This window comes from Heterodontus francisci, chromosome 2 (assembly GCF_036365525.1).
Source record: "Heterodontus francisci isolate sHetFra1 chromosome 2, sHetFra1.hap1, whole genome shotgun sequence".
NCBI lineage: Eukaryota > Metazoa > Chordata > Chondrichthyes > Heterodontiformes > Heterodontidae > Heterodontus > Heterodontus francisci.
In genome coordinates this window covers 151,134,053-151,153,547 of record NC_090372.1, presented here as the reverse complement: position 1 = coordinate 151,153,547, position 19,495 = coordinate 151,134,053, and the positions used below count along the sequence as shown (strand labels likewise).

Below are 19,495 nucleotides of genomic sequence, written 5' to 3'. Positions count from 1 at the left end.
CATTAGAAATTCTAGAAAGGCTAATTTACATGTATAATAGCAAAAGTGCTGCTCATAAATTTTGTAAATATATTGATTTATTCTGTAGATTTTTCCTGTAATTAGTTTGAATTAATTTGCAAACTAGCTGGAAAAATTATGTAGTTTGCTGTACAGAGCAAATAAAGTGCACAATTTCTGTTTGTAACATCTGTTTTTTTTTTAAAAAATGGCTTTCTCAGTGATGCTGTGAGGCTTGTTCCCTTGGAGAACTCCAGAATTCATACAGCTGAAAATGTTGAGTGCACCACAACTGAAGAGAGCAGAACACTCCTATCCAATATGGAGGGCACACAGCCTGCATCAAAAAAGATATCCAGAGGTAAGACCATGTGCATTAAAGCCTGAAGAGAAGAAAGAATTTTTAAACCAACCATATCCATCTTCACCCCAAAAAGGCAGAAAACAATTTAAAAATGTCTTTTTGCCAAGAACAATTATTGTCTTGTTAATGAAAAATGTAGTCCTATTTTGAGGGGTGGGGTGAACGAGCGTCGGTAGGAAAGGAGCAATTTAAGATTATTTCTCTTTTTAAGGTTAGAACCTCCTGCTTGAAAACAATGACTATTTTTATAAGTAGTAAACTACAATCAGCATACTTTCTACGTCATGACAAATGGAGGAAAATTATTAGTAGACCAAGGATGTCAGCTCCAGGTTTGTTGACCTAATCAGGTAATTGAAAGCAGATCAGGACTGTAAGTTGCTATCATGGTTTGGCCGTCAAGTTCACAAGCCTCTTTTGTCAGCATGCGTGGCAGAGATTGTTGGCTATGCCATAACTGATTCTTTCTCCAGTTCAACTGACATTTTGGCACCCAGCTTATTCGAATTATTCACTATCCTGTTAAAGGATGTAATGAAGGTCTTCATCTGTTTTCAGACCACATCAACCTCAGTGAATTTAATTTGCAAACCAAAGAGGAGGAGGACGTGGTCAATTCAGTTTCACTCTTCAAATGCATGTGTAGCTCCAACTTATCACTGACTGCTTTGCTATAGCTGCAACCAACCTTTCTCAAGAAACCCAAGTTGTTTGTCAACCAACTGGAATCCAAGTAATTTTATGGTATCTTGCGTATTCTCCCATAAGCATCTTGTCACAATTTGAGGTTAATCATTAGGCTTGGGTTATACTAACTCGATTTGACAGATAAAAGATATAGGATTCAGTTATGGCTTACTGTACCAGGTCCAATGTGATCTCTGGTCTATCACAAACCAGGATTCAGTATTGTGAAGCCAACTTGTGCAGCAAACCAAAGCAAATTCTGTAAGAGAATGTTGACTCTGGCGCATTTCCCCAGTTTCTGCAGCACACTACTAGGTGGCCTACATGTATTTATGTCTTAAAAATGTAGTAGGTTTATAAAAGGCTCACAGGAACTCTCTGCCTACGAGGGTGGTGGAAGCGGAAACAATGAATGACTTCAAAAGGAAATTGGATGGGCAGTTGAGAGAAATAAACTTGCAGGGCTACAGTAATAAAGCTGGGGAATGGGACTGATTGGATAGCTCTACAGAGAGCCAACATGGCTCTCAATGCGCCGTTATGACTCTGGCAGCACAAGTTTAGAGAGAGGCACTTAGTCTATAAACTTACAGTAACTGAGAGGAAATATGGAGACCAAATCAGCAGAGCACAATCTGGAGCAGAAATCTGTAATAGAATATGGCACAGAGGCATGCTTTAACTGAGCAGGCAAAATGGCAACCTGTAGCCCTGGCAGTTTCAGTCACCTTAGTTTGCAGAAGCATTTCAGGTCCATTTAGAAGAAAGATGGAAAGGTCGGACCAGTGGGATCAATCTTGAGTATTATTAGGTCAGTCTTACTGTCACATAGGATGGAGTACCTGACTCTAGCCTACAGTTGGATTTGGCAGTGACACACATGACTTCCTGAGAAAATAGTCTAAAGCAGTTAAGATTCCAAGAGTCTGGAATTGTGTAACACTAAATGTAGTGAACTGACTGTATAACTCTATGTAGCACAACACTAAATATTCAATTTCTGCTATATAGGCAGCTATTTATTTGTCTTAAAAACAACAAAGGAAACCTGTGAGTAGACAGGAGTTTGCGCTTACCTTACGATCTGGCCTATCCTATATTTCTCGTTATGGGATGTCTGGGAACTTTTTTTAAAAAAAAATATTTTGTTCAGTTTATCATTATAACTTTTATTGGAATGTGCTTTTTCCAACAAATTTGCTGATACTTTGTACTTCTACATTTGTAACTTAAACAGGTTATTAATCTGCCTTTTTAATTGGGTACTTGGAAAGCCTTTTGCTGTAACCATTAAAGTTTTGTTTACTTTCTATTTTCAAAAGGGCAACAATCTACATTTAATCAAAGACAAGACTCTGCCAATTTATTAGCTCCATTGGATGATGCGTCTATTGAGGGATTGGATATAGTGCCAAAAGGGGTTTCAGTTAGGCGACGATCTGGGAGGAAAAGCCCCTTTTTCTATGATCAAATTGGTGCCTTTGATTTTTTCAACACTTCTGAAAATTATTCAGAGGTATCTTGGGCAAGTGAAGATCAAAAGTTTGACATAAATTTCAAAGCTTTTGAAAATGTGCCTAATTCTCTGAATTCTAATCAAGGAACTGATACAGGAAGCACTGAGCTAGATCAGGTGCAAATGGCAAACGATTGGGATCCTGAGAGAGTCAAAACAAAGTTCAAAAGCAATGTGAGGAACACTGAAGTTGTAAATTCAAAAGATGCAGAGGGGATAAAGCCAATTTCAGAAAAAGGAAAGGATGTTCAATTGGAAGTAGAGCAAAGGGGAAGAGGAGGAAAGGTCAATGAAGGAAATAAAAGCATGCCATTAAAGAAACATTTGGAGCCTGCAAGATCTCGAACCACATCAAAGAATAGAGATCGAAGTCAAAGCAAAAGAAGCACTGCCAAAGAAAGAAAAAAGTCTCTTGATTGCAGTGATACTTACAATTTTGATTATGAAGAAAGCATTCATCTCACACCTTTCCGTAGGAAGGATGAACCAAGTGTAGGTGAGAATATAGACGATACTAAAAGCACTATTGATACAGAGAGTAATTCAGATGATTTGGATGATAGTCTTTATGTACCTCCTGCTGATAAAAGACGTAGGAAATCATTGGGCTATCGTCCAGCTAAAAATGAAGGTCCAACAGTCTTACCAACCAGACCAAGGTCAAGCAGAAGAACGGTAATTCTCCAAAAAAAGGTGCCTCACAAGAAAGGACCTGAAAGTGGTGATGAAGAGGAGACGACTCAAAATGAAACGGCAGCTTGCTTGTTGAAAACACCAGAGTACGGTAAGTATATGTACATTTCATCTCTTTGTCATCTGGTTAGTCATTCAATTTAGTACTTTGAAAGCTGTGAGGTGCAACTCTCCTGCTTTGTTTCTGACAAATGCTTATTCCCTGGCTGCAAAGTGGATGAAAAGGGAGTGGAGTCCCATGATGCTAGGCATCTGCTTTTGTATTCACACCAACTTCCAGGGCTTCTGTGGGTTGGAAGTACAAAGTAGCTGCATCTATAACAGGCACAAGCGTTGAAATTAATATGGAAATGTGGTGGGAGGTGATGTTATCGTACCTCCACCTCTTTTCCTCTCTTTACACCAGGTGTTCTCCCCCTCCCCCCCCCCCCCCCCACCCCAAACTTTTGAGGGATGCATGGGCAGAAGACGGCTGTTGTAAAGTTTAGGGTCATTCTTGCGTGTTCTCTTTGTACATTTGGTGCTGGTTACTCCCATGAGCACCTTTCATTAGAGATTTCCCTCTCCTGGTCAATATCTGAATATAATAGTATAAACCAGGGGTGGTGGGTTGCTTTCCCATCTTCATATTCTTCCCTTGAAGGATTGTGTGAAGCAATGGGAAAGATTCACAGATTGATTAACAGCCTGATTGATAAAGAAAGGGAGACTAGAATAAGAATGTAAACTAGCAATAAACATAAAAACGGACTGTGAAAGCTTCTATAGATATATAAAAAGGAAACAAATGTGGGTCCATTACAGGCAGAGTCAGGAGAATTTATAATGGGGAATAGAGAAATGGCAGAGAAGCTAAATGATTACTTTGTGTCTGTCTTCACTGACGAAGATACAAGAAATCTCCCAGAATTAAAGATCCAAGGGACTAGTGAGAATAAGGAATGAAGGAAATTAGTAAGAAGATTATATTGGAGAAATTGATGGGGCTGATATTCTACATTCCAGAATGTTGAAAGAGATAGCTATGCAGATTGTGGATGCTGTTACGACCAAGTGAGCAACGTGTCTAGGGGTCTTTTACTGTCTTTACCTGGTCTTATTGTAATGGGGTTTAATTTTTTAAACACAGTTTTGAGCTCCCCCTTTGGTGAATCCTTGTTCACAGCTTTCCAATTAGAAGGCAAAGAAATGAGCACAAACAGGCTTTCTTAGGTTTAAAGACGAAAAGTGAAATTTATTAAACCTTAAACTTAAACTCTAATACGATTCACACCTACGGATATACAACGTGCCCACGCTGGCATGCACACGCGATACACACATGCAAATAAAGACAGAAAAGAGAAAAAAATAAAATGGAGAGGTTTGAGGCAATCTCTGAAGAGAGTTTTTTTTTTACTGTGCTTCAAGCTCGTTGTAGGGTTCTTGATTGTAGTTAGTCTTGCTTTTCGTTGAGGCCCGGTATTCTTAAACCTTGTTCACTGTAGGAGACTTTTCTCTCTTGGAGTTCATATGTCTTCAATGGTTTCCGAAGCTGGTGAGAGCAAGATGAGAGCAGACAGGAGAGAGGTCTTTTCCAGTCCAGGAGCAAACAGTTTTCTGCGTTTTTTGATTCCCTGTTGGAAGATCAAACTCAAAAAAACTCCAACAGTCAGTTCGTCATGTGATGAAACTGGTCTGACCACGTCTGTTTGTGTATTCGGCCATCTTAGAAGTTAACCTGGAATGCTAGCCTTTCCACCTTCAACATCTGGTAATCAAAAGTCCATTCTGGATTAAATTGGAACAGGGAATAGCCCCTTTGTCCTTTGAAATAATGTCTGTTGATATGCTAATATCTTTTTCCAGCCAAAGTCTGCAATTGTTTTTTTTTTAAAGCAAGTTCTTTCTTCACCAATAGTTTAAAATCAATGTTTATGTGGTGAAATTAATATTCCTCATTCTTGGGAGGTAGTGGGCTTGCTGGACAATGCATTGGTGATCATCTTCCAAAGTTCTATAGATTCTGGAATGATTCCTGCAAATTGGAAGGTAGCAAATGTCACCCCACTATGTAAGAAGGGAGGGAGAGAGAAAACCGGGAACTTCAGACTTGTTAACCTAACATCAGTAGTTGGGAAATGCTAGAATCTGTTCTAAAGGATGTGATAAAATGGATACTTGGATAATTTTGGCATAGTCAACATGAATTTATGAATGGGAAATCATGTTTGACTAACCTGTTGGGAGTTTTTTGAGGATGTTACTAACAGAATTGATAAAGGGGAATTGGTGGATGTAGTATACTTGGATTTTCAGAAGGCTTTTGATAAAGTCCCTCATGAAGTTGGTTAGCAAAATTAAAGCACATGGGATAGGAGGTAATATACTGGCATGGAGTAAGGATTGATTTAACAGGCAGAAAGCAGAGTAGGAATAAACGTGTCATTCTCTCGCTGACAGACAGTGACTAGTGGGGTACCACAAGGATCAGTGCTTGGGCCCCAGTTGATCACAATATATATCAATGATTTGGACGTGGGGACCAAATGTAATATTTCCAAGTTTGCAGATGAGACAAAACTAGGTGGGAAGGTGTGTTGTGAGGAAGATGCAAAGCAGCTTCAAGGGGATTTGGACAGACTTAGTGAGTGGGCAAGAACGTGGCAGATGGAATATAATGTGGAAAAATGTGAGGATATCCACTTTGGTAGAAGGAATAGATGTGCCGACTATTTCTTAAATGGTAAGAGATTAGAAAATGTAGATGTACAAAGGGACCTGGGTGTCCTCGTCAGTGTCACTGAAAGCGAACATGCAGGTGCAGCAATTATATGGAACCTTGGTTAGACCACACCTGGAGTACTGTGTGCAATTTTGGTCCCCTTACCTTGGGAAGGGTATTATTGCCATAGAGGGAGTACAACAAAGGTTCACGAGTCTTGCTCCCGGGATGGCAGGACTGTCCTATGAAGAGAGATTGGGGAAACTGGACCTGTATTCTCTCGTGTTTCGAAGAATGAGAGGTGATCTACAAAATATGCGATGGCATAGTGGTAATGTCACTGGACTACTAAACCAGAGGCCATGGCAGATGGTCAAATCCGAATTCAATGAATAAATCTGAAATTCAAAAGCTAGTCTAATGGTGACCATGAAACCATTGTCAATTGTTATGAAAACCCATCTGGTTCGCTAATATCCTTGAGGAAAGGAAATCTGTTGTCCTTACCTGATCTGGCCTACATGTGATTCCAGACCCACAGCAATATAGTTAACTCTTAACTGCCCTCTGAAATGGACTAGCATGCCACTCAGTTCAAGGGCAGTTAGGGTTGGGCAATAAATGCTGGCCTAGCCAGCAACGCCCACATCCAATGAACAAAAAAAAACTTAAAGGGATAGACAGGCTAGATGAAGGTAAGATGTTACCCCTGGTTGAGGAGTCTAGAACCAGGGGACACAATTTCAAAATAAGGGGGAAGCCACTTAGGACAGAGATGAGGAGAAATTTCTTTACTCAGAGGGTTGTGAATCTTTGGAATTCTGTACCCCAGAGGGCTGTGTAAGTTCAGTCATTGAATATGTTTAAAGTAGAGATTGACAGATTTCTAAATATCAATGACATAAAGGGATATGGGGATAGTGAGGGAAAAGGCATTGAAGTGGATGGTCAGCCATGAGCATATTGAATGGCGGAGCAGGCTCGATGGGCTGAATGACCTACACCTGCTCCTGTGTTCCTGACTGGCTGCAATGTGAATGGTCCTTCTGTGGCAATAATCCAGCTCATAGGGTGGTTAGTCCAGAACAAGTGGAAACTTTACGGGCTTCCACAACCCATAAGATAGGGTTGAGGCACCTGCACTAACTGGTGCAAGTATCCCACTGGATGTCAGCTGGAATTTAGAGTCGGAGCTCTGATTTTCAATTGCCGGCACTCTTGGGAGTGAGATTTGACTCTTGACCCTTTCTGACATAAGAATGCTACCACTTGACCAAAGGCTCACTCCCAATTTGGACATAAATGTAGGGGGCATGATCAAGAAGTTTGCACATGACACAGAAATTGGCCATGTGGTTGATAGTGAGGAGGATAGCTGTAGGCTGTAGGAAGATATCGATGGACTTGTCAGGTGGGCAGAAAAATGGCAAATGGAATTCAATCTGGAAAAGTGAGAGATATTGCATTTGGGGAGGTCAAACCAGGCAAAGGAATACATGATTAATGGGAGAATATTGAGAGGTGTAGAGGTAGTGAGGGACCTTGGAGTGAATGTCCACAGATCCCTGAAGGTAGCAGGACAGGTTGATAAGGTGGTTATGAAGGCATATGGCATCCTTTCTTTTATTAGCCGAGGTATAGAATATATAGGGAGGGGATGCTGGAACTGTATAAGTCATTAGTTAGGCCACAACCTGAGTATTGTATGCAGTTCTGGTCACCTCATTACAGAAATGATGTAGTTGCACTAGAGAGGGTACAGAGGAGATTTGCAAGGATGTTGCCAGGACTGGAAAAGTGCAGCTGTGAGGAAAGATGGGATAGGTTGGGGTTGTTCTCTTTGGAACAGAGAAGGCTTAGGGGAGATTTTATTGAAATGTACTGTCATGCTAGACCTCCACCTGCCAAGAATGAGGCACATTACTTTTGTCACATGAACATTGATTTTAAAACTGCTGCTGAAGTGAAGAAAGGACTTGTTCGAAACAAATCACCAGGTCCTTGGCTGGAAAGACATTTGCATATTAACAGACAGTGCTTGTGGAGACAAAAGCAGTTACTTCCCTTATCCAATTTAACCCACAATGGACTTTGAGCACCAGGTATTGTGTGTAAGAAGACATTCCAGGATCAGCTAAGACCAGAGAATCCACAAACAGATGTGGTCAGACCTGCTGGTTAGGTAACTAGCCTGCTTGGCAACTTAGTTTTTCTGAATTGTACAAACAGTTTGAACTGAGAGTGTCTGTTTGTTCCTGGTCTGAAAAGACCTCTCCTGGCTGCCTCGCCACAGCCTCTCCAGTCTGCTCCTATCTCTTTCTCACGGATCTCCAAATCCACTGAAGACACATGAACCCCAAGAGAGAAAAGTCTCCTGCAGTAAACAAGGTTTAAGAAGAATACTGGGCCCCAACGAAAAGCAAGATCTTCGTACATTCAAGGACTCTACAGTGAGCTCAAAGATCTGTAACAAAAACCCTCTTCAGAGGTTGTCTCAAACTTTTCCGTTTTATTTCTTGGGCTCTGTTCTGTCTCTATCTGCATGTGTGTATCGCATATGCATGTTAATGTGGGTGCGTCGTGTATCCATAGGCGTTAACCGAATTAGAGTTTAAGTTTAATAAATTTCAGCCTTCTTTAAATTTAAGAAAACCTGTTTGTGTTGGTTTCTTTTCTTCATAATTGGAAAACAGTGAACAAGGCATCACCAAGGAGGAGCTAAAAACACGCTGTGTTTAAAAATAAAACCATGTTATGGTAAGACCAGGTGAAGCCTGAGAGGGAACCCTAGACCCCTTTCTCACCTGGTCTTAACAGTACAGTATTGTGAGGGGCCTGGATAGAGTGGATGTGAAGGGCCTATTTACCTTCGCAGAGAGGTTAATGACTGTGGTGGCATAGATTTAAAGTGATTGGTAGAAGAATTAAAGAGTTGAGGAAAAAATTTTTCACTGAGATCTGGAACTCAGTGCCTGAAAGGGTAGTAAAGGCAGAAACCTCAACTCCTTTAAAAAGGTGTCTGGATATACATCTCAAATGCCGTAACCTGCAGGGCTACAGACCAAATCCTAGAAGGTGGGATTAGGCTGGGTGGCTCGTTATTTTTTGGCCGGTGCAGAGTCAATGGGCCAAGTGACCACTTTCTGTGTCGTAAACTTTCAATGATTCTACTCGGGTCCAACAATGGAACTCTTGTGTTCTGACCTGGATATCGTGCTCCTTATATGTGCCGCCTCGTGCACTTCCCTAATCTTTTCAAAAGCAGTCTGAGAAACATGGTGAAAAATGTGTCTAGATACGAATCGTTAACTGCTTTATTTCACAGAGAGCAAGTTGTCATTTTGGAATAACAGCCAAAGTAAATTACACTTTCTCGACCATCTTGAGGAAAGAATATGGTAAACCACATGCCTTGTCCCTTTTGATGAGTCAACAAAACATGGGTTTGCCCTACTTTTCTGTTGCTTCTGACTGCAGGAAGCAGAGGGATAGTGTCTCTGGGATTAACCAGCAGACCTCCTTGATCAAACTGACAGCAACCCCTCCCAAAAATAAAATCCACCTTATTAGCATCCAAGGTAAAGAGGAAAAACAATCAATTAAGTATGCTTAATTTATTAGTGGAATTAGCTAAAACCCTTTTACTGTCATGGCTGTGTTTCAATTTGTTCAATTCAATAATGCTGAAAATTATCTAAGTACAATGTGTGTTTCTGCATGAGATTACAGCCAAAACTCTGCACAAGGAGGTCATTCAGTCTATTGTGTCTTGTCAGATCCTTGTCAGAACAAACCAAAACGAATCTCTCTGCTCTGCTCTCCCAATCTCTTTCTCTCTTTCAAACATCTATCTACCTTTCTCTTTAAAGGATATCTCATTTGCTCTGTGGTAAAGCATTCCATGCTCCACCAACTACAGACGTTTCTCTGAACCTCACCCCTCGCTCTCAGTCATATTTAAAATTGATGAGTCATTCTCATGGACTCCCCAGCTAGAGGAAATAGCCTTTCCATATTCACCATCAAAACTTTAATAACCTTAATCAAATTTTCTCTTGACCTCCTGTGGAAATAATCCCAGAATTTTACATCTTGTTCTTGAGTGTTTGGTTCCTTGAATTATTATGATGGAACTCCTTTGAAATTAGATTAAATTTGGTTTAAGATAATTGAGTCCATAAGGCAAAACATTGTAATTGGCTCAAATAACCATACTCTCTTCCACATTTAGTCAATAGCATATTTAGACCAATTGGAAAGCATTCACCTAGATGGATACCAACCAACCAAAGGTACCAACCAATAGCCAGCAATAACCCAAAATTATGCAAATAAATAACTACGTTTTTTAACTGTATATTCCTAACCCAGCAACTGCCATAAACAATCAAATCGCACAAGCAATATTTTCCCTTCTCATGTGCCTGCCATATTGTTTTCCATATCCAGTGGAAAAATGACAAATTTTAGCTGAACAATCCAAATGTTTATTTTTAAATTTTGTTTTAAATAATGAAAGAAAACTAGTGATTCATTGGCAAGCCTGGTATCAAGGTTTTAACCTTCAATTTTTTAAACCCAGCAAGATATTTATAGTTTTCTACTTTCTGATGCTTAATGTATTAATGCATCTTATTTCCCCATTAGATAAAACCAATGAATGTGAACATTCAAAAACGACTGCAAAAGATATCCAGCTACAAATTGAGTCAGGCAATGAACCAGAAAACATTTCTACTATCAAACGTAAAAACATAAATAATTTTCAAAATTCTGAAGAGAACAGCACTGTTAAATATCTCAGACCAGTACTGAAAGGATGCGTGCTACTGCAGCAAGAACACAATGAAGAAAATGCAGGAAGGAATACAGCAATAAAGAATGAAAACTTCAAAGCAACAGGTGTGGACATGTTATAAAAACAAGAAATGCTGGAACCACTCAGCAGGTCTGGCAGCATCTTTGAAAAGAGAAGCAGAGTTAATGTTTCGGGTCAGTGACCCTTCTTCGGAACTGACAAATATTAGAAAAGTCACAGGTTATAAGCAAATGAGGTGGGGGTGGGGCAAGAGATAACAAAGGAGAAGGTGTAGATTGGACCAGGCCACATAGCTGACTAAAAGGTCATGGAGCAAAGGCAAACAATATGTTAATGGTGTGTTGAAAGACAAAGCATTAGTACAGACTGGGTGTTAATGCACGGAATATTGAACAGCAGCAAGCGCAAACCTGAAAAAAAAACAGTGGGTAAGCAAACTGAACAAACTAAGATGAAATGAAATAAATGCAAAAAAAAAAGATTGTAAAAAATGTGAAAAAGAAAAAAAGAAGAAAAAATAACTAAAAATGAAAGTAAAATGGGGTGCTGTCATGCTCTGAAATGATTGAACTCAATGTTCAGTCCGGCAGGCTGTAGAGTGCCTAATCGGTAGATGAGATGCTGTTCCTCGAGCTTGCGTTGATGTTCACTGGAACACTGCAGCAATCCCAGGACAGAGATGTGAGCATGAGAGCAGGGGGGAGTGTTGAAATGGCAAGCAACCGGAAGTTCAGGGTCCTGCTTGCGGACTGAGCGGAGATGTTCCGCAAAGTGGTCACCCAGTCTGCACTTGGTCTCCCCAATGTAGAGGAGACCACACTGTGAGCAGCCAATACAGTATACTACATTGAAAGAAGTACAAGTAAATCGCTGCTTCACCTGAAAGGAGTGTTTGGGGCCTCGGATAGTGAGGAGAGAGGAGGTAAATGGGCAGGTATTACACCTCCTGCGATTGCAGGGGAAGGTGCCATGGGACGGGGACGAGGTGGTGGGGGTAATGGAGGAGTGGACCAGGGTGTCGCAGAGGGAACGATCCCTTCGGAATGCAGGCAGGGGAATGGAGGGGAAGATGCGACTGGTAGTGGCATCACGCTGGAGGTGGCAGAAATGGCGGAGGATGATCCTTTGGATATGGAGGCTGATGGGGTGGAAAGTGAGGACAAGGGGAACCCTGTCACGGTTCTGGGAGGAAGGGGTGAGGGTAGAGGTGCGGGGAATAGGCCGGACACAGTTGAGGGCCCTGTCAACCACAGTGGGGGGGAAATTCTCAGTTGAGGAAAAAGGTCATATCAGAGGCACCGTCATGGAAGGTAGCATCATCAGAGCAGATGCGTCGGAGACGGAGAAACTGGGAGAATGGAATGGAGTCCTTACAGGAGGTAGGGTGTGAAGAAGTGTAGTCGAGGTAGCTGTGGGAGTCAGTGGGCTTATGATGGATATTAGTAGACAACCTATCCCCAGAGATGGAGACAGAGAAGTCGAGGAAGGGAAGTGTCAGAGATGGACCATGTAAAGGTGAGAGAAGGGTGGAAATTGGAAGCAAAGTTGATAATGTTTTCCAGTTCGGGGCGGGAGCAGGAAACGGCACCGATACAGTCATCAATGTACTGGAAAAAGAGTTGGGGGAGGGGGCCTGAGTAGGACTGGAACAAAGAATGCTCGACATATCCCACAAAAAGACAGGCATAACTAGGACCCATGCGGGTACCCATAGTGACACCTTTTACTTGAAAGAGAAGTTGTTCAATGTGAGAACAAGTTCAGCCAGGCGGAGGAGGGTGGTGGTGGATGGGGACTGGTTGGGCCTCTGTTCCAGGAAGAAGCGGAGAGCCCTCAAACCATCCTGGTGGGGGATGGAGGTGTAGAGCGATTGGACATCCATAGTGAAGAGGAGGCGGTTGGGACCAGGAAACTGGAAATTGTCAAAATGACGTAGGGCGTCAGAAGAGTCACGGATGTAGGCGGGAAGAGACTGGACCAGCGGAGAAAAGATAGAGTCTAGATAGGAAGAAATAAGTTCAGTGGGGCAGGAGCAGGCTGACACAATGGGTCTGCCGGGACAGTCCCCTTTGTGGACATGTTCCTGTGCTACATCACACTGTCACAAGCAAAAAGAAATGATGCCAATAAAAAAAAGTCACTTTGGATTTATTTCAGGGAAGGTTAATATGGTTTTAATTTATCAGGGTCACTTGTTACTGAACTTTTGATTACCAGGTTATTTCCTGATGTTTGGATTTTTTTTTAAAATGTGTATTTAAATGTGCAGTCAGCAGCTATATAAAGTAATTTATTTGTAGTTCTGTACTATATCTTCCTTTTTATAAGAAAGGAATTGTATTTTGTACACACATATCTTCCTTTCTCTTATTGAAACAGGGAAAAACTTTGGACCTCGCTTCAGTCTGAGTGATGTCACCAATTATTCATCACAACCCGCTGAAAACAAGGAAAAGAAGATGTCCTGCCCCGCTTTGTTTGAAAAAATGAACAAGATTTCTCCGATTGCTGTTAGTAAACGCAGATGCACCATGACAATAAATTACAAGGAACCCAGTCTTGTTGCGTAAGTTGTATTTGTCTGTGCATATAGAATCAGAGTACAGCAAAGGAGGCCATTGTACCTGTGCCGGTCCAAGCTCGTCATCTGAATTTATCTGCTGCAATCCCATCTCCCTATTTCACCATACACTTTCATATTCGTACTTTTCAAATTCTTAACCCATTCCCTCAAACAGTATTAATGTCTCAATGGTCACGTGATAAAGTAGTTTATGTTCCAATAATCCTGAATTTCCCTTTAATTCTAATAATTTTATGCCCCTTTTTACTGATTTGCCAACCAATGGAATCATTTTTTCACTAGTTACCTGTTTTGAAAGCCTCTACTCAATTACCTGCTTAACACTTCATGAAAAAGCCTAATTTTTTTAAAGCTTTCCTTTATTATTATAATCTCTCAATCCTCCTGTTTTAACCTTTCCTATATCCTTCCTGTATGCTCTTCTCCATTTCTCTTTATAGGCTAGATTATTCACAAGATTTGGTGTGAGGATGCAAGTGCTGTCTAAGTAATTTGATTCTCAGATTTTCTAATCTTGAGCACAAGTGGGCCAATTGGAATGCTTCACAAGGAAGACCCAAATTATGGCACAATCTTCATCCATGCCTTTGTTACCTCTAGACTTGACTATTCCAGCCTCCCATCTTCCACCCTTCATAATCTTAAACTCATCCAAAACTCTGCTACCCATATCCTAATTTACACCCAGTCCTGTTCACCCATCACCCCTGTGCTTGCTGACCTGCATTGGCTCCAGTTGAGCAATACCTTGATTTTAAAATTCTCATCCTTGTTTTCAAATCACTCCAAGACCTTGCCCCTCCCTATCTCGAACATCCTGCAGTCCTACAACCCTCCAATAATCTGTGCTTCTCCAAGTCTGGCCTTTTGTGCATTCCTGTTTTTCCTTCAGTTGCTGTAGCCCTGACCTCTGGAATTCATTCAAAAAAACCCTCTCCTCTCTCTCCCTTTTAAGACACTCCTTGAAACCTACCTCTTCGCCCAGCTTGTCGGTCATCTGCCCTAATCTCCTTGTGTGGCTCAGTGTCAAATTCTGTTTGCTAATGCTCCTGTGAAGCACTTTGGAAGGTTTTACCTACATTAAAGGTGTAATATAAATGCAAGTTGTTGTCGTCATAATGGTTATGCAGTTGCTGATACCTCCAGTAATTTCACTTCTCTTGGTTGTTCCAGGTAGTTTGTGCTAGGGAATATCTCACTTACCATCCATTGTTTTACCTTAATACATTCACTTAACCCCAACTTTAAAAGATTCCTGCTTTCTATATCAGATATTATGAGATTGCTGAATTCATCCAGGTTTGTGCTGGCGTTGCATGCATGCTTGTGTGCCATATAACTCTATCTGTACAGTCTGGTGTGGATTCAAAGCTAAGGTAGCAAGTAAAGAATTGTTCTTTAGCAGCAGTTAGCTACAAGAAAACTGGTAAAGAAGGAATTCAACATTAATCAGAGGAAGATTTATCACCGATCTAAATGTTAATTAAAACTTTTAATCTGCTCAACAGGAAATTACGGAGAGGAGACAGATACACTGATACACAATTTTTGTGTTCGCCGATATTCAAACAGAAAAAGAACAATGCTTCTCGACGTAAATCTGGGAAAAAGCCATCTCCACTTAATAGATATAATGAGGCATTTGTTGGCTGCCGATAATCTTATTAAATATTATCTGTATTGAGATCATAAATTGAAGTTAGGTTATTTACTGTATAGATTCACTTTTTAACTTTAGATTTGTTCCATGTGGTTTCTGCCACTGTATTTTAGATGCTTGAGAAAATTTGAACCACCACCTCCAGAAGTATGTTTAACTAGCTTTATTGTATACAATGTCCAATTTCTTTACTCAAACTCCTTAGACCATTCAAATAACTTAACTCAGGATCATTTAAAATGACCAATGATGAGTACATGTCCCTCTGAAGTTGCATTCATTAGATTTAGTATTATCTTGAGCATCATTAACAGATTGTGAAAAATTTGAATAAATGGTCCTTTTTAAAAATAAAATATATATATATTAAAAAAAAATCTTTTTATGGTTCACATTGCTTTTGTCTGTTTTTGCTGATTTCATCGTCTTTCATTTTTGGATGGATGGTCAGCCAGTGCTTTATGGTAATTGACTGTTCAACCACCCGTTGGCTCAGATTTATCCTACGAACAATTGGAGTAGGCAGAGTGGCTATCAGAAGAAAAATCAACAATTTTTTTTTTACTGCTAGGTGTCATTGCATCATATCCAACCCCTGCTATTCACATCACTTCACTGCCCCTACCTAAATATCTTTCCTATCAGGTCTCACATATGCTTCACTTATAGCTAGTGTTCTAGTTCCAGGCCTTAGCTCTGCCTATGGCATTGTGGAAATATAGAATGGTTATAGCACAGGAGGCTGCCATTAGGCCCATCGTGCCTGTGCCAGGTCTCTGCAAGAGCAACTCAGCTAGTCCCCTTCCCCTGCCTTTTCCCTGTACCCCTGCAAATTTTCTCTCTAATTATCCACTTCCTTTTTGAAAACTATGATTGTGTCCATTCATCCAACTGGACCAACATTGGAGTTTGATTATTTGTGGCCTGTGGATAGCAGAGACTAGAATGGGTAGGGTCCATGAGACCCAAAACCTTAATCCTGTTTGGGGGGAGGAGGAAGAGAAGTGATCAACACAGATCTTTTTGTTTGGGAATGCAGGCAAGAGGAGAAGGGAGCATTTTTAGAAAACAGGATACACATTTGGCTTTGCTGAACCAATGATATTTGCTGTTAAGGTTTATTGAGCTTGTTTTAATACAGTATATCTTTTCAACTACCCTGACGAGTATCATACTCAGCAGTTTTAAAAAAAACTGTTAGCTGACCAGAGACTCTTTTGAGCATTTAAAAAGTTTTGGTTGGAGGATAATGCTCTTCATTTGTTGAGTTCTCTTAAGGATTTGCAAGCCAAGGACATCCTGTACAGTGAATTCAGTCTGCCATATCAAGAAAATGCTGAGTTTTATTCCCGTTGAATTTCAGGTAGGTGGAATGCACAACTCTTCCGACAGCCCAGATCTTTACCATAAAAGGGAAATTTCTAAATATTTACCCTGCTGCAGGTCATGTTAGGTGTAGCCAGGTAACTAGCAGGATATGTGCTTCTATAGAGAAATCTACAAGGAAAAACCTCCAAGTCAACAGATGCATTATGAATGCAATGTATTGTTTTGCCTGAGAAGGGGTGGACATGCAGTCCAGTGGCATGGGGTGCTGCTCAGGAGACTAGTTCTGCTTTGCTTGATAATTTGACATTGGCAAATGAACAAGTATTCTGTGAAAATGATTCAGGTTGCAGACGATACTCCTGAATTGCAGGCTTGTTTTCAAAGAAAGACAGACTTGTATTTGTATAGCACTTCTCCTGTCTGAGTGCTTTTGAAGTCAATGAAGTCCTTTTGAAGTGTAGACACCATTGTAGGAAATGCAGCAGTCCATTTGTGCACAGCAAACTCCCACAAGCAGCAATGTGATGATTGGAATTTTTTTTGTGATGTTGATTGAGGGATAAATATTGGCCAGGACACCAGGGATAACTATTATGCTCTTCAAAATAGTGCCATGGGATCTTTTGCATTCACCTGAGCGGGCAGATGGGGCCTCGTTTAATGCCTCACACAATGGACAGTACCTGCAACAGTTGAACACTCCCTCAGCACTACGCTGGAATGTCATGCTTTGATTTTTGTGGAGTGAGACTTGAACCCAGCACATTGTGACTCAGGCGAAGAGAACTACCAACTGAGCCCCGGCTGACACACTTCAGCCATCTTGGACAGGATTTCCAGTTTGGCGTTGGAACCCGGACATTGCAGTCACTTCTGGGTCCTGACCCTACACTGCATCAGTAACACGCAGGCGTTGCAACTTCAATATGGAAAGTAGGTAGTTGGCCTAGAGTTGTGTTCGCTGCCCAATTGATGATGGCAAATGTAGGAAGAAGGCAGGACATAGGCAGCAGCAGGTCTGATTGAAAGGGTCGGTGGCAGTCATTGCTGAGGTGGTTGTTTGTCCAAAGGATGGAAGAGCAGAAAAGGGAGCCCCACCCTGTTTCTCCGATGCCTTACTGGAGGTACTGCTGGAGGTGGGGGACTGAGTGCCAAAACATCCTGCTCCCTGCCAGTGGAACAGAAAGCCTGTAAGCCTTACCAAGATAACATGGCTGGAGGTGGCTCACAAGGTCAGCAGCAGTGGTGAGGTGGAACTGGGTGCAGTGCTGGAAACCGCTGGTGCAGTGCTGGAAACCGCTGGTCCAGAAAGGTGAATCCAAAGATAGTCCCAGATGGCATGCCTTCGGGTTAGTCATCAGACTGCAAAAATAAGGGGTATCCTGAGGGTGCATAGAGGTCTTCGGACTATAGGAGAGATGTGTGCGCAGTAGCTTTGAAGACCGAGAAGTATTGGTCAGAATCCTAGTGCTGTTGGACAGGAAGCTGGAGTGCAGACTGCAACATCTTATGCAACTGAAAAGCTGCGAATAGTGCATGAGAGGCATTGTCCCAACTGCACCCTTCTTCACTTTGCACAGGCCAAGTGGGAGTTGAACGCCAGGGAGACAGTGGGGGTGGAGATGCAGAGCCTAGGGAGTCATGAAAAAGGTGGTTTTAGCTGGAGAACCAGTGTGAGATGTGTCCTCACATGGCAGTGAATTCATGGGATGAGAATGAAGGAGTCCATTCATCTCGTGCTCCACAACGTTTGTGCTTTGAGCATAAGCTCCTCCATTGAGAGTGGCCAATCTCATGGACCGCCATATATGACATCACTGAGTTGATACAGGCACAACATAGTGACATGTACAGAATGCATGCCGCAGTCTGTAGTGCAAATGGTGCAACAAAGCATGGAGTGGCACCTTGAAAGTTCTGAGGTGGCGACAGGTGACGATAAAGGGGGGAGTCACCCCTCATGGATCTCATAGAAACCTACAAAATTCTGATGGACTGGACAGACTTGATGCAGGAAGGATGTTCCCCATGGTGGGGGAGTCCAGGACCAGGGGTCACAGGCTCAGGATACGGGTTATGCCATTTGGAACTGAGATGAGGAGAAATTTCTTCACTCGGAGGGTGGTGAACCTGTGGAATTCTCTACCACAGAAGGCAGTGGAGGCCAAGTCATTAAATATATTCAAGAAGGAGATAGATATATTTCTTAATGCCAAAGGGATATGGGGAGAAAGCGGGAACAGGGTACTGAATTAGATGATCAGCCATGATCTTTTTTGAATAGTGGAGCAGGCCCGAAGGGCCAAATGGCCTACTCCTGCTCCTATTTATATGGTTCCAGGCTGTCCCTGCAGTAATACCAGTCCAGCAGCCTTAGAAGGTGCCCAGCAGCTCCATTACAAGGCTGAGTACTATGGGTATCTCGGGTGCAAACAGCACTTCATCCTCAGCCACAGGTGGAGCATCTGGTAGGCGTAACAGTGAGCGCAGGCCACTGCGTCGATAATGTGATTTTGTGGGGTCATCTGGGTGTGTCTTGTGAATAATATCTCACTGTACTTCGAAAAAATACAGTTCATGTGAATAAATCTGTTGAGATAATGTTCTACAATGACAATGTAAAGAGTCAAACTAGGTAAATAATCCTCACCCTCCTGTCAAATCAACTAATTTGGAGGGGACTCGGGGAAGAGAACCAACGCTGGAAACTATAAATACAGAAATATGCTGTACTCAAGGACATAATTTAAAAATTACACCATTTATTTTTATCTTGGTACAATATATTAATTTTACAAAAGGACATTTACTGTATAGGTAGCAAATACAAAAGTTTACAAAAATCACAGAAGTGAAGTTTACAGTATTGCACAAAATCTACTTTTTTCCCCTAAAAATGAAAGAAGGAAAAATTAGAAAACCTCTAAGTTAGTCCCAATTTTTACATTCTAATTTTGCAGCACTAGATATGATTTTTGGAAAAAAAACTTGAACACTTTAAACTACTTTGTTTTAGCTACTGAATAAAAGCATTGATGTTCAATGACCTAAATTATGTTCACTATGTTCTAACAGTTAAAGCTGGCATTCAGATTATTGGTAGAGAACACAAGCCATACAAGCTTGGATCACAGCATCT

General features: G+C 41.4%; 1 protein-coding gene across 3 annotated transcripts in view; it reads left to right on the top strand.

Moving 5' to 3' along the window:
- The window catches only part of LOC137347499 (shugoshin 1-like), a 43,658-nt gene extending 28,295 nt beyond the window's left edge, over positions 1-15,363 (top strand). For 2 of the 3 annotated variants that reach the window (XM_068011947.1, XM_068011954.1), the window contains exons 5-9: positions 222-361; positions 2,374-3,351; positions 10,612-10,866; positions 13,163-13,349; positions 14,876-15,363. In XM_068011947.1, the coding sequence (XP_067868048.1) occupies positions 222-361; positions 2,374-3,351; positions 10,612-10,866; positions 13,163-13,349; positions 14,876-15,026 (1,711 nt within the window). In that variant the 3' untranslated portion in view covers positions 15,027-15,363. Of the gene's footprint in view, positions 1-221; positions 362-575; positions 697-2,373; positions 3,352-10,611; positions 10,867-13,162; positions 13,350-14,875 lie in introns of all 3 variants that reach the window. The other variant, XM_068011963.1, reaches the window with a different exon arrangement.
- The last annotated feature ends 4,132 nt before the right edge of the window (positions 15,364-19,495 follow it).